Source organism: Coregonus lavaretus (genome assembly GCF_964263955.1).
Source record: "Coregonus lavaretus genome assembly, chromosome: 18".
In the NCBI taxonomy this organism is placed as follows: Eukaryota; Metazoa; Chordata; class Actinopteri; order Salmoniformes; family Salmonidae; genus Coregonus; species Coregonus lavaretus.
Genome location: NC_140005.1, coordinates 28353859 through 28371410, shown reverse-complemented (window position 1 = coordinate 28371410; position 17552 = coordinate 28353859). Strand labels below are relative to the sequence as shown.

The 17552-nt window shown below is 43.1% G+C and overlaps 1 protein-coding gene across 3 annotated transcripts in view; it reads left to right on the top strand.

Moving 5' to 3' along the window:
• The window catches only part of rock2a (rho-associated, coiled-coil containing protein kinase 2a), a 41485-nt gene extending 23933 nt beyond the window's left edge, over nt 1-17552 (top strand). The window contains exons 11-31 of one of the 3 annotated variants that reach the window (XM_084182466.1): nt 2360-2448; nt 2584-2632; nt 2759-2894; nt 3012-3103; nt 3238-3484; nt 3568-3674; nt 3765-3945; nt 4054-4399; nt 4530-4599; nt 4731-4834; nt 5101-5287; nt 5624-5717; nt 5840-5934; nt 6068-6259; nt 6469-6637; nt 7182-7252; nt 7354-7442; nt 14258-14336; nt 14467-14731; nt 14919-15132; nt 16034-17552. In XM_084182466.1, the coding sequence (XP_084038592.1) occupies nt 2360-2448; nt 2584-2632; nt 2759-2894; nt 3012-3103; nt 3238-3484; nt 3568-3674; nt 3765-3945; nt 4054-4399; nt 4530-4599; nt 4731-4834; nt 5101-5287; nt 5624-5717; nt 5840-5934; nt 6068-6259; nt 6469-6637; nt 7182-7252; nt 7354-7442; nt 14258-14336; nt 14467-14731; nt 14919-15132; nt 16034-16037 (2880 nt within the window). In that variant the 3' untranslated portion in view covers nt 16038-17552. Of the gene's footprint in view, nt 1-2359; nt 2449-2583; nt 2633-2758; nt 2895-3011; nt 3104-3237; nt 3485-3567; nt 3675-3764; nt 3946-4053; nt 4400-4529; nt 4600-4730; nt 4835-5100; nt 5288-5623; nt 5718-5839; nt 5935-6067; nt 6260-6468; nt 6638-7181; nt 7253-7353; nt 7443-14257; nt 14337-14466; nt 14732-14918; nt 15133-15678; nt 15889-16033 lie in introns of those variants that run through there. The other 2 variants (XM_084182464.1, XM_084182465.1) reach the window with 2 other exon arrangements.

Genomic DNA, 17552 nt, shown 5'->3' with positions numbered 1-17552 from the left:
GCATGCTTCCATGGCTTACTCACTTGCATTTCCTAGGTACAGTGGCTTGCGAAAGTATTCACCCCCCTTGGCATTTTTCCTATTTTGTTGCCTTACAACCTAAAATTGATTTTGGGAGATTTGTACCATTTGATTTACACAACATGCCTACCAATTTGAAGATGCAAAATATGTTTTGTGTGTGAAACGTACAAGAAATAAGACCCAAAAAAAACAGAAAATACTTTGTAGAGCCATCTTTTGCAGCAATTACAGCTGCACGTCTCTTGGGGTATGTCTCTATAAGCTTGGCACATCTAGCCACTGGGAGTTTTGCCCATTCTTCAAGGCAAAACTGCTCCAGCTCCTTCAAGTTGGATGGGTTCTGCTGGTGTACAGCAATCTTTAAGTCATACCACAGATTGTCAATTGGATTGAGGTCTGGGCTTTGACTAGGCCGTTCCAAGACATTTAAATGTTTCGCCTTAAACCACTCAAGTGTTGCTTTATGAGTATGCTTAGGGTCAATGTCTTGCTGGAAGGTGAACCTCCGTCCCAGTCTCAAATCTCTGGAAGACTGAAACAGGTTTTCCTCAAGAATTTCCCTGTATTTAGCGCCATCCATTATTCCTTCAATTCTGAGCAGTTTCCCAGTCTCTGCCGATTAAAAACATCCCCACAGCATGAAGCTGCTACCACCATGCTTCACTGTGGGGATGGTGTTCTCGGGGTGATGAGAGGTGTTGGGTTTACGCCAGACATAGCGTTTTCCTTGATGGCCAAAAAGCTCAATTTTAGTGTCATCTGACCAGAGTACCTTCTACCATATGTTTGAGGAGTCTCCCATATGGCTTTTGGCGAACACCAAACGTGTTTGCTTAGTTTTTTTCTTTAAGCAATGGCTTTTTTCTGGCCACTCTTCCGTGAAGCCCAACTCTGTGGAGTGTACGGCTTAAAGTGTTCCTATGGACAGATATTCCAATCTCCTCTGTGGAGCTTTGCATCTCCTTCAGGGTTATCTTTGGTCTCTTTGTTGCCTCTCTGATTAATGCCCTCCTTGCCTGGTCTGTGAGTTTTGTTGGGCGGCCCTCTCTTGGCAGGTTTGTTGTGGTGCCATATTCTTTCCATTTTTTAATCATGGATTTAATGGTGCTCTGTGGGATGTTCAAAGTTTCTGATATTTTTTTATAACCCAACCCTGATCTGTACTTCTCCACAACTTTGTTGAAGACTCTGGGGCCTTTCAGAACAGGTGTATATATACTGAGATCATGTGACAGATCATGTGACACTTAGATTGCACACAGGTGGACTTTATTTAACTAATTATGTGACTTCTGAAGTTAATTGGTTTCACCAGATCTTATTTAGGGGCTTTATAGCAAATTGGGTGAATACAGATGCACACACCACTTTTCCGTTATTTTTAATTGTAAATTTTTTTAAACAAGTTTTTTTTTCATCTCACTTCACCAATTTGGACTATTTTGTGTATGTTCATTACATGAAATCCAAATGAAAATCCATTTAAATTACAAGTTGTAATGCAAACAAAATAGGAAAAACACCAAGGGGGATGAATACTTTTGCAAGGCACTGTAAGTTATGTAATTATATTTTACATTTACATTTTACATTTTAGTCATTTAGCAGACGCTCTTATCCAGAGCGACTTACAGTTAGTGAATACATATATATATTTTTTTATACTGGCCCCCCGTGGGAATCGAACCCACAACCCTGGCGTTGCAAACGCCATGCTCTATCAACTGAGCTACATCCCTGCCGGCCATTCCCTCCCCTACCCTGGGCCAATTGTGCGCCGCCCATGAGTCTCCCGGTCGCGGCCGGCTGCGACAGAGCCTGGATTCGAACCAGGATCTCTAGTGGCACAGTCAGCACTGCGATGCAGTGCCTTAGACCACTGCGCCACTCAGGAGCATATGAATCTAACGCAACGCTAAAATAACAATGTCATAACAGGTCATAACAATATAATTCCTTTGTTTGGCTCAAGAGTTGTACACAATAATTTGTCAGGTTCTTAGCGATACTGAAACACTTACGAGGCTTTGCTTCAGTAGCTAAACAACAAGCTAATCCCGTGAAAGCTGTCAGCTCATTGACTTTTGTGCTGACTGAAATTGTTTTGCCGAGCGAGTTAAATGGATTTCTTATCTGTTGCAGGATATTGTGATGTTAAGCGTTCTCTTTCTCTTTAATCATAGCTCTTCGGTATTGATTTCACTTGTTTATGGCTTTGAAAAAACAAGGTTAAATTGTGGAAAAATGATACACTATAGTTTTAGAGCAGAATCCAGGTGAAGTGTATTGTAACAGTTGCGACGCCTCCTCCTCCCTCCTTCCCCTCTTCCTCAAGTCGGCCAAGCTACAGAAGAAACTCCACCAGCTGGAAGAGCAGCTCAATAATGAGATGCAGACCAAAGATGAGCTGGAGCACAAGTGCAGGTAGACACGGCATGCCCTGGCCTCATACACACACAATACACCTTCTACTACTACTTGCTATGTGAGTTAGTCATGTTGTTTGTGATATGCGGCGCTGAGAATAGTGACATCCACTGCTCTGTTCTCTTCCTGTAGAACCTCCACCAGTCGTCTGGAGAAAATCTCCAAAGAACTTGATGAAGAGGTGAGAACTTTGGAGCTACAGTAGCAATATAGCATACAACTATAGCACATAACTGATAAAAATGTAAACCAATAAATAATTAGTTGTGCCCTTCCAACACTGACCTTTGTGGCGGTGCATTGACAGATGAGTAGCAGGAAGGCTCTGGAGTCGAGTCTAAGGCAGCTGGAGAGAGAGAAGGCTCTACTGCAGCACAAGACCGTGGAGAGCCACCGCAAGGCAGAAAGCGAGGCCGACCGGAAACGCTGCCTGGAGAACGAGGGTGAGACCGCTGGCTGAACACACACACACACACACACACACACACACACACACACACACACACACACACACACACACACAGTATACTTTCATATCTAACTTGTGATGTGATCTGCAGTCAACAGCCTACGAGACCAGCTGGACGATATGAAGAAAAGAAATCAGAACTCGCACATATCCAACGAGAAGAACATTCACTTACAAAGACAGGTGTGTGTTTGTTTTTTATAAAATAACTGTGTTTAAGTGCTAGCCTGTGTGTTTATGTGCATGTGTTTATATTTGTGATTGGAATGCACATTACTAAAGTGTGTGTAAGTGACGTGTTGTCCATATTCCTCCAGCTGGACGAGGCCAATGCTCTGCTGCGTGCGGAGCAGGAGGCGGCTACGCGGCTAAGGAAGGCCCAGACGGAGGCAGGCAAGCAGCTGCAGGCTCTGGAGGCCGGGGGCAGAGAGCTGCAGGACAAGTGCTGCCTGCTGGAGCGCTCCAAACTCACTCTGGAGAAGGAGTGTATCGGGCTGCAGGCAGCACTAGAGGCTGAGAGGAGAGAGCACAGCCAGGGCTCCGAGACCATTGCAGACATGCAGGGTGAGTGGGGATTGTGTTTGTGTGCGAGAGACTGTGTGTTTATTCATGATTTAGCCTTTGGTGACATTTCTTTGTCTCTGTAGGGCGAATCTCAGGGCTGGAGGATGAGGTTCGGCAGGTGAGACAGGCCCTATCCAAAGCAGAATCAGAGAAGAGACAACTACAGGAGAAACTCACTGACCTGGAGAAGGTAAACTTCCACACTTTCTTATGCTCTTACCCTCTCTATTTTATGCACTCTCACTTTCTAACCTTGTCTCTCTCTTCTACTCTCCCGTAGGAGAAGAACAACAAGGAGATAGACATGACGTACAAGCTGAAGGTGTTGCAGCAGGGGCTGGAGCAGGAGGAGGCGTCGCACAAAGCCACCAAGGCACGGCTCGCAGACAAGAGCAAGATCGAGTCGATCGAGGGTGCCAAGTCTGAGGCCATGAAGGGTAAGGCCCTTCCTGAGTTATCAGGTATGACAAAGGACAGGAATCAGTCTTCGGTAAAGAAACTAGACTGTGGTCAGCAGGGTCAAATCCAATTAATTAAATCACTCTTCTCCCTCTCTCCCCTTCCCCCAGACATGGAGCAGAAGCTGCAGGAGGAGAGGGCGTCCAAGCTGCGTGTGGAGAACAGGATGTTGGAGCTGGAGAAACACAGCAGCATGCTGGATTGTGACTACAAGCAGTCCCTACAGAAACTGGACGAGCTCCGCAGGCACAAGGAGAGGCTCACCGAGGAGGTGAAGAACCTGACTCTGAAGATCGAGCAGGAGACCCAGAAGCGCAGTCTGACCCAGAATGACCTGAAGGTCCAGAACCAGCAGCTCAACACCCTGAAGACCTCCGAGAAGCAGCTGAAACAGGAGGCTAACCACCTGCTGGAAATCAAACGCAGCCTGGAGAAACAAAACCAGGAGCTACGCAAGTAAGTCAGCATATTTTTCTCCTTCTTTTATGTTTTACTTTTTAATTTTTTGCAAATAATAATGCTGAGAGAAAATGTCAACACAATAAAACAATAAACTGAAAGGATTAATTTGCGTTTGTGTCCACAGAGAAAGGCAGGACTCGGACGGCCAAATGAAGGAACTTCAGGACCAGCTAGAGGCTGAGCAGTATTTTTCGGTAAGTCTGCTGCAGCTATAACACTTTATTTGATCGTCTTTGAGCGAGGAATCCTAACTTGAGATAACTTGGACCCTGTGTATACTTTATTGCATTGAATTTGTGATTGCTCATATTTTTGTGTTGCACAGACGCTGTATAAGACCCAGGTGCGGGAGTTGAAGGAGGAATGCGAAGAGAAGAGCAAGCTCTACAAGGATATGCAGCAATCACTTCAGGAGTTACAAGAGGAGAGGTGAGTACAAGGAAGTGGCCTGGCCCTGCACTGTTTACTGACACTCTAGTCTACAACTCCAGTCCTGCTAACTTATAAACATCTGCCCAGAGATCCAGAAGAGGATGGGCTTCTTTAGGGTCTGGTTCAAGCTTTCTTCCTCCTTACGGAGTTCTTGTAATATACATCGTTATTGATTTATTTACACGAACAACACAAAAACTAACACAACCAACACCCATGTTCAATGCTACATAATGTGACAAGCTTGACCTGTGACCCCTCAGGGACTCCCTGGCGGCGCAGCTGGAGATCACACTGACCAAGGCAGACTCGGAGCAGCTGGCTCGCTCCATCGCTGAGGAGCAGTACTCAGACCTGGAGAAGGAGAAAATCATGAAGGAGCTGGAGCTCAAGGAGATGATGGCCCGCCACAAGCAGGAGCTGGTCGAGAAGGACATTACCATTGGCTCGGTGAGTCAGCTCTTGTTCTTCTGTTTCTGGAGGGCCGCGGGGGCTGCATTGGGCATGGGCTTTTGTCCTAGCTTAGTGCTTTAGAAAACACAGAATTCAACTGATCGAATAATCATCAAGAACTTGATACGCTTAATCAGGTGTGCTTGTGTGCTAGTATTGGGCTGGGACTATAGCTAGGACCAGGAGTGAACATCAACGGAATTGAGTATTGTAACCAATAGATCTGTGAGTCTGACTCTGAGGTGACACCTGCTGGGCCCTGAGAATGCTTGCTGCAGCTGAATACTATCAAATTGGATTTGTCTCACTTTTTGTCTGCTCCTTCCTGCCCAGCTGGAGGAGGCCAACCGAACCCTCACTAGCGATGTGGCCAACTTAGCCAATGAGAAGGAGGAGCTCAACAACAAACTCAAGGAGACACTTGAAGGTGAGTTTCTGCCTCCAGCCTGTGTACGTGTGCATGTGTATGTGGTTGGTAAAAAGCCTAATAACTATTTCTGTTCAACATTAGATTTTAACATTCTATTCTTCTATTTGTGATGTGTTCAGAGCTGCAAACGTCCAAGGATGACGAGCAGCATATGAGCCAGATGAAGCTCACGTTTGAGAAGCAGCTCCAGTCAGAGAGAACACTAAAGACCCAGGTAGGCTGATTTAATATAATTTCTTCCTAGCTTTACAATGTTGCGTAGCAAGGAAATCGTGTTGAAGACACTTGTTTTTGTCTATTGTTTTTTATGCTCATCATGAATATTTATTGTCTTGTGTGTGTCTCAGGCTGTGAACAAGCTGGCGGAGATCATGAACAGGAAGGAGGTACGTGCAGCAGGCAGTCGGCGCGGCAACGACACTGATGTGCGGAGGAAGGAGAAGGAGAACAGGAAGCTGCAGCTGGAGCTGAGGTCGGAGAAGGAGAAACTCAACTCCACCATCATCAAGTACCAAAGAGAGATCAACGACATGCAGGCGGTCAGTCAAACCACAACATAACCACAACCTTATACTAACCATCACACAACCACCTGTACAGCACCATTATTAATTACTAGAGGGAGATTAACGACATTCAGGTGGTCAGTCACACCAAGAGAGATCAACAAAGTTAACAGGGGCTTCAAACTAACAATATACAGACATTTCAAATGTATGTTTCCTTTTCCCCTGTTTGTGTCAAATAGCAAATAGCAGATGAGAGTCAGGTACGCATCGAGCTGCAGATGGCCCTGGACAGTAAGGACAGTGACATAGAGCAGCTACATAACCTCCTCAGCTCCGCCAACGTCTCCTCCCTAGAATCAGCCAGCCTCAGCAGTGGACCAGACTTTGACACGGACGATGCCTACGCAGGTAAGGAGGACCCATTTATGTGTGTTCAAACACTATGTACATGCAGTCCTGTTCACATAGCCTTGTACCTCGTATGTATGTTTTATATTGACTTTTGGTTATTTTTGGTGACTTGGACTGTCTTGTCCTGGAGTGCCACCTATCTTTCCTTTTGTCTTTGGCATCTGATTGTTTTTGACTTGTGTTGTCCAGTTGCCAGTATGAGTACAGACTCACTATAATAGGCTACTGATTACTCTGATGATTTGCGTGATTTATACATTTTATTGATTAATTTGATTTGATTGATATTTTGTCCATCATGAAGGATAACCTCTCTGGAGCAGAAACATAAACCATTAAACCTTATGTTTTTGAGGTTGAGTCCATCTATAATGTGTGCAGAGTGCTGCGATCATTTGATGCATCTACCGTTTACATTATTTTGTGGATTGAAATAGAAAATGCTATGTTTCCTGGGAATATGTACAAACTGTGAAGCATGTAGATCTGTCACAACATTGCCCTGCTGTTTTAATGTTTCACCCCTCTTTCTCTCTCTTAGAAATGAGACTAGCGGGATGGCTCTCGCTGCCTGTGAGGAACAACACCAAGAAGTTTGGATGGGAGAGAAAGGTGAAGAAAAGATTTACAACCTGGCTTTACTGATCAAACATTCTGTAGTTAATATTGTTGGTGTTCTACAGTTAAAGGTATTGTTTCTTGTCTCTTTTTAGTATGTAGTTGTGAGCAGCAAGAAGATTCTGTTCTATAACAGCGAACAGGACAAAGAGCTATCCAACCCCTACATGGTGCTGGATATTGAGTGAGTAACGACTATCTACCTGCTCTTCTTAATTCAATTCAAAGCATCATGCTAATAGAGATATACACTTGCTCTTATTCCAGAAAGCACACCAGATATACCCTGGCATTATGTGCCTGAGTGAATGTACACTATGGACAAAATGTTTTTTGTCAATTGTGTACTTCCGTTTGCGGAATATTTAGATAAAGCCTGGAATAAAAGAAAAAGGGCTACCTATAATTAAATTACAAAAATATTTAGCTTCTGTGTGGTAAATGGTACGTGTGTATATAGATTGTGTATAGGCTTCTCTCCCACATGAATCTTCTCTTTATGCCAGACTGGCTTCAAATGCCTTCTGTTTCATTTTTCTGTATTTATTTATCTGTATGTATGTACAGTGAGGGAAAAAAGTATTTGATCCCCTGCTGAATTTGTACGTTTGCCCACTGACAAAGACATGATCAGTCTATAATTAGGTAGGTTTATTTGAACAGTGAGAGACAGAATAACAACAACAAAATCCTGAAAAACGCATGTCAAAAATGTTATAAATTGATTTGCATTTTAATGAGGGAAATAAGTATTTGACTCCTCTGCAAAACATGACTTAGTACTTGGTGGCAAAACCCTTGTTGGCAATCAGAGGTCAGACGTTTCTTGTAGTTGGCCACCAGGTTTGCACACATCTCAGAAGGGATTTTGTTCCACTCCTCTTTGCAGATCTTCTCCAAGTCATTAAGGTTTCGAGCCTGACGTTTGGCAACTCGAACCTTCAGCTCCCTCCACAGATTTTCTATGGGATTAAGGTCTGGAGACTGGCTAGGCCACTCCAGGACCTTAATGTGCTTCTTCTTGAGCCACTCCTTTGTTGCCTTGGCTGTGTGTTTTGGGTCATTGTCATGCTGGAATACCCATCCACAACCCATTTTCAATGCCCTGGCTGAGGGAAGGAGGTTCTCACCCAAGATTTGACGGTACATGGCCCCGTCCATCGTCCCTTTGATGCGGTGAAGTTGTCCTATCCCCTTAGCAGAAAAACACCCCCAAAGCATAATGTTTCCACCTCCATGTTTGACGTGGGGATGGTGTTCCTGGGGTCATAGGCAGCATTCATCCTCCTCCAAACACGGCGAGTTGAGTTGATGCCAAAGAGATCGATTTTGGTCTCATCTGACCACAACACTTTCACCCAGTTCTCCTCTGAATCATTCAGATGTTCATTGGCAAACTTCAGACGGGCCTGTATATGTGCTTTCTTGAGCAGGGGGACCTTACGGGCACTGCAGGATTTCAGTCCTATATGGCGTAGTGTGTTACCAATTGTTTTCTTGGTGACAAGATACTCCCGTGTAGTTCTGGGCTGATTCCTCACCGTTCTCATGATCATTGCAACTCCACGAGGTGAGATCTTGCATGGAGCCCCAGGCCGAGGGAGATTGACAGTTCTTTAGTGTTTCTTCGTTTTATTATAGACTGATCATTTCTTTGTCAGTGGGCAAACGTACAAAATCAGCAGGGGATCAAATACATTTTTCCCTCACTGTATGTATGTATGTATGTATGTATGTACAGTACCAGTCAAAACGTTGGACACACCTACTAATTCCAGGGTTTTTCTGTATTTGTACTATGTTCTACATTGTAGAATAATAGTGAAGACATCAAAACTATGAAATAACACATATGGAATCATGTAGTAACCAAACAAGTGTTAAACAAATCAAAATATATTTTATATTTCAGATTCTTCAAATAACCACCCTTTGCCTTGATGACAGCTTTGCACACTCTTTGCATTCTCTCAACCAGCTCCACCTGGAATGCTTTTCCAACAGTCTTGAAGGAGTTCCCACAAATGCTGAGCACTTGTTGGCTGCTTTTCCTTCACTTTGCGGTCATCCCAAACCATCTCAATTGGCTTGAGGTCGGGGGATTGTGGAGGCCAGGTCATCTGATGCAGCACTCCATCACTCTCCTTCTTGGTAAAATAGCCCTTACACAGCCTGGAGGTGTGTTGGGTCATTGTCCTGTTGAGAAACAAATGATAGTCCCACTAAGCCCAAACCAGATGGGATGACATATCTCTGCAGAATGCTGTGGTAGCCATGCTAGTTAATTCTAAATAAATCACAGACAGTGTCACCAGCAAAGCACCCCCACACCATAACACCTCCTCCTTCATGCTTTACGGTGGGAAATACACATGCGGAGATCATCCGTTCACCCACACCACGTCTCACAAAGACACGGAGGTTGGAACCAAAAACCTCCAATTTGGACTCCAGACCAAAGGACAAATTTCCACTGGTCCATTGCTCGTGTTTTTTGGCCCAAGCAGGTCTCTTCTTATTATTGGTGTCCTTTAGTAGTGGTTTCTTTGCAGCAATTTGACCATGAAGGCCTGATTCACGCAGTCTCCTCTGAAAAGTTGATGTTGAGATGTGTCTGTTACTTGAACTTTGTGAAGCATTTATTTGGGCTGCAATTTCTGAGGCTGGTAACAATAATGAACTTATCCTCTGCAGCAGAGGTAACTCTGGGTCTTCCTTTCCTGTGGCGGTCCTCATGAGAGCCAGTTTCATCATAGCGCTTGATGGTTTTTGCGACTGCACTTGAAGAAACTTTCAAAGTTCTTGACATATTCCGTATTGACTGACCTTCATGTCTTAAAGTAATGTGGACTGTCGTTTCTCTTTGCTTATTTGAGCTGTTCTTGCCATAATATGGACTTAGTCTTTTACCAAATATGGCTATCTTCTGTATACCACCCCTACCTTGTCACAACCCAACTGATTAGCTCAAACGCATTAAGAAGGAAAGAAATTCCACAAATTAACTTTTTTTTAAAGGCACACCTGTTAATTGAAATGCATTCCAGGTGACTTACTCATGAAGCTGGTTGAGAGAATGCCAAGAGTGTGCAAAGCTGTCATCAAGGCAAAGGGTGGCTATTTGAAGAATCTCAAATATAACATATATTTTGATTTGTTTAACACTTTTTTTGGTTACTACATGATTCCATATGTGTTATTTCATAGTTAGGTATCTTCACTATTATTCTACAATGTAGAAAATAGTAAAAAATAAAGAAAAACCCTTGAATGAGTAGGTGTGTCCAAATTTTTGGCTGGTACTGTATGTACAGTTGAAGTCTGAAGTTTACATACACCTTAGCCAAATACATTTAAACTCAGTTTTTCACAATTCCTGACATTTAATCCTAGTAAAAATTCCCTGTTTTAGGTCAGTTAGGATTACCACTTTATTTTAAGAATGTGAAATGTCAGAATAACAGCAGAGAGAATGATTTATTTCAGCTTTTATTTATTTCATCACATTTCCAGTGGGTCAGAAGTTTACATACACTCAATTAGTATTTGGTAGCATTGCCTTTTAAATTGTTTAACTTGGGTCAAACGTTTCGGGTAGCCTTCCACAAGCTTCCCACAATAAATTGGGTGAATTTTGACCCATTCCTCCTGACAGAGCTGGTGTAACTGAGTCAGGTTTGTAGGCCTCCTTGCTCGCACACGCTTTTTCAGTTCTGCCCACAAATGTTCTATAGGATTGAGGTCAGGGCTTTGTGATTGCCACTCCAATACCTTGACTTTGTTGTCCTTAAGCCATTTTGCCACAACTTTGGAAGGATGCTTGGGGTCATTGTCCATTTGGAAGACCCATTTGCAACCAAGCTTTAACTTCCTGACTGATGTCTTGAGATGTTGCTTCAATATATCCACCTAATTTTCCTTCCTCATGATGCCATCTATTTTGTGAAGTGCACCAGTCCCTCCTGCAGCAAAGCACCCCCACAGCATGATGCTGCCACCCTCGTGCTTCACGGTTGTGATGGTGTTCTTTGGCTTGCAAGCTTCCCCCTTTTCCTCCAAACATAACGATGGTCATTATGGCCAAACAGTTCTATTTTTGTTTAATCAGACCAGAGGACATTTCTCCAAAAAGTACGATCTTTGTCCCAATGTGCAGTTGCAAACCGTAGTCTGTCTTTTTTATGCCGGTTTTGGAGCAGTGGGTTCTTCCTTGCTGAGCGGCCTTTCAGGTTATGTCGATATAGGACTCGTTTTACTGTGGATATAGATACTTTTGTACCTGTTTCCTCCAGCATCTTCACAAGGTCCTTTGCTGTTGTTCTTGGATTGATTTGCACTTTTCGCAACAAAGTACGTTCATCTCTAGGTATGACGGCTGCGTGGTCCCATGGTGTTTATACTTGCATACTATTGTTTGTACAGATGAACGTGGTACCTTCAGGCGTTTTGAAATTGCTCCCAAGGATGAACCAGACTTGTGGAGGTCTACAATAATTTTTCTGAGGTCTTGGCTGATTTCTTTAGATTTTCCCATGATGTCAAGCAAAGAGGCACTGAGTTTGAAGGTAGGCCTTGAAATACATCTACAGGTACACCTCCAATTGACTCAAATTATGTCAATTAGCCTATCAGAAGCTTCTAAAGCCATGACATCATTTTCTGGAATTTTCCAAGCTGTTTAAAGGTGCAGTCAACTTAGTGTATGTAAACTTCTGACCCACTGGAATTGTGATACAGTGAATTACAGTGGGGAAAAAAGTATTTAGTCAGCCACCAATTGTGCAAGTTCTCCCACTTAAAAATATGAGAGAGGCCTGTAATTTTCATCATAGGTACACGTCAACTATGACAGACAAAATGAGAATTTTTTCCAGAAAATCACATTGTAGGATTTTTAATGAATTTATTTGCAAATTATGGTGGAAAATAAGTATTTGGTCAATAACAAAAGTTTCTCAATACTTTGTTATATACCTTTTGTTGGCAATGATACAGGTCAAAAGTTTTCTGTAAGTCTTCACAAGGTTTTCACACACTGTTGTTGGTATTTTGGCCCATTCCTCCATGCAGATCTCCTCTAGAGCAGTAATGTTTTGGGGCTGTCGCTGGGCAACACGGACTTTCAACTCCCTCCAAAGATTTTCTATGGGGTTGAGATCTGGAGACTGGCTAGGCCACTCCAGGACCTTGAAATGCTTCTTACGAAGCCACTCCTTCGTTGCCTGGGCGGTGTGTTTGGGATCATTGTCATGCTGAAAGACCCAGCCACGTTTCATCTTCAATGCCCTTGCTGATGGAAGGAGGTTTTCACTCAAAATCTCACGATACATGGCCCCATTCATTCTTTCCTTTACACGGATCAGTCGTCCTCGTCCCTTTGCAAAAAAACAGCCCCAAAGCATGATGTTTCCACCCCCATGCTTCACAGTAGGTATGGTGTTCTTTGGATTCAACTCAGCATTCTTTGTCCTCCAAACACGACGAGTTGAGTTTTTACCAAAAAGTTATATTTTGGTTTCATCTGACCATATGACATTCTCCCAATCCTCTTCTGGATCATCCAAATGCACTCTAGCAAACTTCAGACGGGCCTGGACATGTACTGGCTTAAGCAGGGGGACACGTCTGGCACTGCAGGATTTGAGTCCCTGGCGGCGTAGTGTGTTACTGATGGTAGGCTTTGTTACTTTGGTCCCAGCTCTCTGCAGGTCATTCACTAGGTCCCCCCGTGTGGTTCTGGGATTTTTGCTCACCGTTCTTGTGATCATTTTGACCCCACGGGGTGAGATCTTGCGTGGAGCCCCAGATCAAGGGAGATTATCAGTGGTCTTGTATGTCTTCCATTTCCTAATAATTGCTCCCACAGTTGATTTCTTCAAACCAAGCTGCTTACCTATTGCAGATTCAGTCTTCCCAGCCTGGTACAGGTCTACAATTTTGTTTCTGGTGTCCTTTGACAGCTCTTTGGTCTTGGCCATAGTGGAGTTTGGAGTGTGACTGTTTGAGGTTGTGGACAGGTGTCTTTTATACTGATAACAAGTTCAAACAGGTGCCATTAATACAGGTAACGAGTGGAGGACAGAGGAGCCTCTTAAAGAAGAAGTTACAGGTCTGTGAGAGCCAGAAATCTTGCTTGTTTGTAGGTGACCAAATACTTATTTTCCACCATAATTTGCAAATTAATTAATAAAAAATCCTACAATGTGATTTTCTGATTTTTTTTCTTCTCAATTTGTCTGTCATAGTTGACGTGTACCTATGATGAAAATTACAGGCCTCTCTCATCTTCGTAAGTGGGAGAACTTGCACAATTGGTGGCTGACTAAATACTTTTTTCCCCCACTGTATAAGTGAAATAATCTGTCTGTAAACAATTGTTGGAAAAAATTACTTGTGTCATGCACAAAGTAGATGTCCTAACCGACTTGCCAAAACTATAGTTTATTAACAAGAAATGTGTGGATTGGTTGAAAAACAAGTTTTAATGACTCCAACCTAAGTGTATGTAAACTTTCAACTTTATGTATGTATGTACATTTTTTACTGCTCTAGGGATATAATTATTGTTTGGATAACCTTATTTACTATTATGTATTGACTTTTATCTTACATTTTTTCACTCTTTATGCGATGGACACTGCAGAGAACACCGGAAGAAGAATTATCACTGAATTATCACAGTGAATTATTGTAATGTTTGTTTATGTGTCAATTAATCCCCTGAGGGATAGGTTGCCGACTGGTGATTTGACATTACATTTTTTTTACATTTACGTCATTTAGCAGACGCTCTTATCCAGAGCGACTTACAAATTGGTGCATTCACCCTATAGCCAGTGGGATAACCACTTTACAATTTATTTTTTATTTTTTTGGTAGCATTGCCTTGACATGAAAATAGAATTGAATTAATTCAAAATTTCATTCAATAACTGTAGTTAATGTTTTACCTTCAGCATAAAAAATGTTTTTGTTCTCTTCCTTTTCTTCTCTTTTCAGTAAACTCTTCCACGTGCGGCCTGTCACTCAAACTGATGTTTACCGTGCTGACGCCAAAGAGATCCCCAGGATATTCCAGGTCCCTTGCTTGTCATGGCTCTTTATTCATGCATTTATTTAACGATTCATGTGATGGGGCTAGTTCATAATGTTGATGATGATAATGATGATTGACAATGACCATGATGACCTTTTCCTTCTCTCCTCAGATTCTATATGCCAATGAGGGTGAGTGTAAGAAGGAGCCTGAGTTCCCAGTAGAGCTGGTCAGCGGAGAGAAGTCCAGCTACATCTGCCACAAGGGCCACGAGTTCATCCCTACGCTCTACCACTTCCCCACCAACTGTGAGGCGTGCACCAAGCCCCTGTGGAACATGTTTAAGCCTCCGCCCGCCCTGGAGTGCAGGCGCTGCCACATCAAGTGCCACAAGGACCACATGGACAAGAAGGAGGAGATCATCGCGCCCTGCAGAGGTAGGGGTGTGGGGGGTGTGGTGTCGTTGCTTATAGCAGAGCAGGGTTACATAGACGCATATAAAGACATTGTCAGGGACATATCAAGGGATGGTTAGGGGTTGAGGTGTGCACCGCTGTTTTCTATGTTTGCACAGTTATTTTGTTCTTAAACACAATACAAACCCTTCCCTTTGTCCCACTGCAGTGAACTATGACGTGTCCACGGCCAAGAACCTGCTGCTGCTGGCCGTGTCTCAGGAGGAACAACAGAAGTGGGTGGGACGTCTGGTCAAGAAGATCCCCAAGAAGCCACCGGCCCCTGAGCACTTTGCCCGCTCCTCGCCACGTGCCTCCATGAAGGTCCAGTCCAGCCAGTCCATGAGACGGCCCAGCAGACAGCTGCCCCCCAGCAAGAGCAGGTAAGACCACTTGCCAGACGTAGACAGTAAAGCTAGGGCTCTGGTGGTTGGGAAAAAGGCTAACCTTACACCTATCAAATACTTAGATGTGAAAAGAATGTGACTAGTACTCTGTGCTTAAGGGCCATGCTCATTACCACTTCCCTCTTTCAGATTGCTCGACATTGGCCTATAGGACTGACATTGGGCATTACATGATATCGATGATGCATTTGATTTCTGATGAGCAGATAGGGTAAAAGCCTGGGTAAATCCCTGGTAAGGCGTGTTGTGCAGTGAGTTTGGTTGTATTGGAATAGGACTCGGATATTCCCTTCTGAATATTGTTTATTCCTATATTTCTTTAATCTATTGCCTGGCTTTCTTGAGCCATGCCCAAGAGGTGGTTTGTGTACCTGAATTTGAGAAAATAAATGTGCATGTGTTCTCTTGTAGTCTCCGTAGTTGTATATGTCAGGAAATAAGATTTTTACAAACGCTTTTAGGTTTCCAGGAACCCTACAGCCTCCTCCTGAACCCTGTGTGACCTTTGCCCTCTGACCTCAGTCCCCCTAGATCACACGCCCCCAGGATGCGACGAGAAGACTCCAAAAGTGGCCATCGACACAAATCATGACTTACCTCTTTTGTGTATTTCAGTTTGACTAGTCATTTTAATGTAAAAGAGAAAGTGTTATAATAAGGATGTTTTGTACGTTTATTTACAAAGACTTTTGACGTTTTGCAATAAAACATGCAATCCATTGTGCAAAGTTGTATGGCTCTGGGTGGTTGTATGTGTGACAGCTGCATGCTATGTGGGGTGATGCATGCTGTGGTGCAGGCAATGTCGCGGAGCTGTGGGTTGGTTTGGAGAAACTATGGAGAAACTAATACTGTTCCTCTTTTTCTCTTTCTCCAGTTAACCTTACTTGGGAATGTGGTTCTGGATCGAGGTGGTGGGTGTTTCCTCCTAACACGCAATCAAAAGACTGATAACAAACAATGTTCCACTTGGCATTTCCTACTTGCACAACTTTGATTCCACTTCACTCTTCCAGAAGACTTCTCTTCCCATTTCCACCTTGATAATCCTATAGTCTTTGGCCTTGTGTCGAATTATCAGTTATGTCCAGTCACTTCAACTGCTAGTCTCCCGTGAACGATGTGCCAACACACCTACCTGTCGTCTGTGTGCATATGAAGAGCAACTTCTCTCCAGGTTCCTTAAGGAGAGGGGCGGTTGGATGTCAAGGCCATGGGAAGGGGTTTGGCTTTGGGCTTTGTGTATCCCGATGTTCACTCAACACAGAACAGCAGCCTCAATTACGCCAAACGGCATGTGAGAGCAGAGAGGGCTGAAGCACTTACCTTGACAACACTTAACCAGAAATCCTCATTGGAAAGCAGAGATCAATAGATAAGATGTTTGAGGTGCTCTGCCAACCTGAATGCTCGTGGGCAAGGCAAAGACATTTTAATAATACAGTTTACTATTACAAGCCATCATAAGTATCTAGTGCAGAACACTACGCCCACAAGAGGAGAATAATATGGTAAACTGGTAGGTGGATAGAGCTGAAGTTCAGATGCTAACACTGACCTTATAGCACTTCACCCTGGCATTGCCTTAATGTACTTACCACGCAGCATGACAATTATTAGAGGGAAATGTTTACTGCACCAGCTGAATGCAATGGTGCACCATTATGCAGCATTAATATCATAGCTTGACTCCTTCATTGTTTGAATGTACATCTGGGCAAACCAGAGATGAAACACGAGCATTGTATGACTTAGAAATGATACTGTTTTATTTTCTATTCAAAATCTACTTGATGAGGACACCTCCACCATCTTCGAAATCTTCTGTGTGATGTTGCATGTGTTTTGCGTTTTGCCCCTAAGGCCTCAAAGTGCTGTTGACTACATGCCTTTCCATTGGTAAATGCACCCGTAGTAAGAATGTGTATTTTTTTATTTTTTTTATTCCCGTGAACAAGAGGGGAAAAATCGAAAGTTTACTTATTTTTGTTTAAAAAAAGAAGGAAAAGTTTCTGCAAATGTATTCACAAGCTGAAAGTATTGAACAGTAACATGCAATAGAAGCTTTTTGAATGTTTTTCTCAGATTTTTGTAAAGAACTCCTCTTTTGGCACGTTGTGTGTATCTGGCTCATATTACAGGTGGAGAGTGATGGTGTGCTTTGAGTGCTCTCCTTTATCCAAGAAGCTTCTGAAAAGCACGTTTTATACATATATATATAAATATACACAGTATATATTTTACATGACGACATACAGTGCACATTGTATTATTTATACTGCCTTGTCCACTTTGTATTTAAAGGCGCATCATCCAGACTGCATGTTTGATATTGCTACAGTAAAGTTCATGATAACCTGTTCAACAATAAAGAAATGTATGTGCCTTCTTGTTTA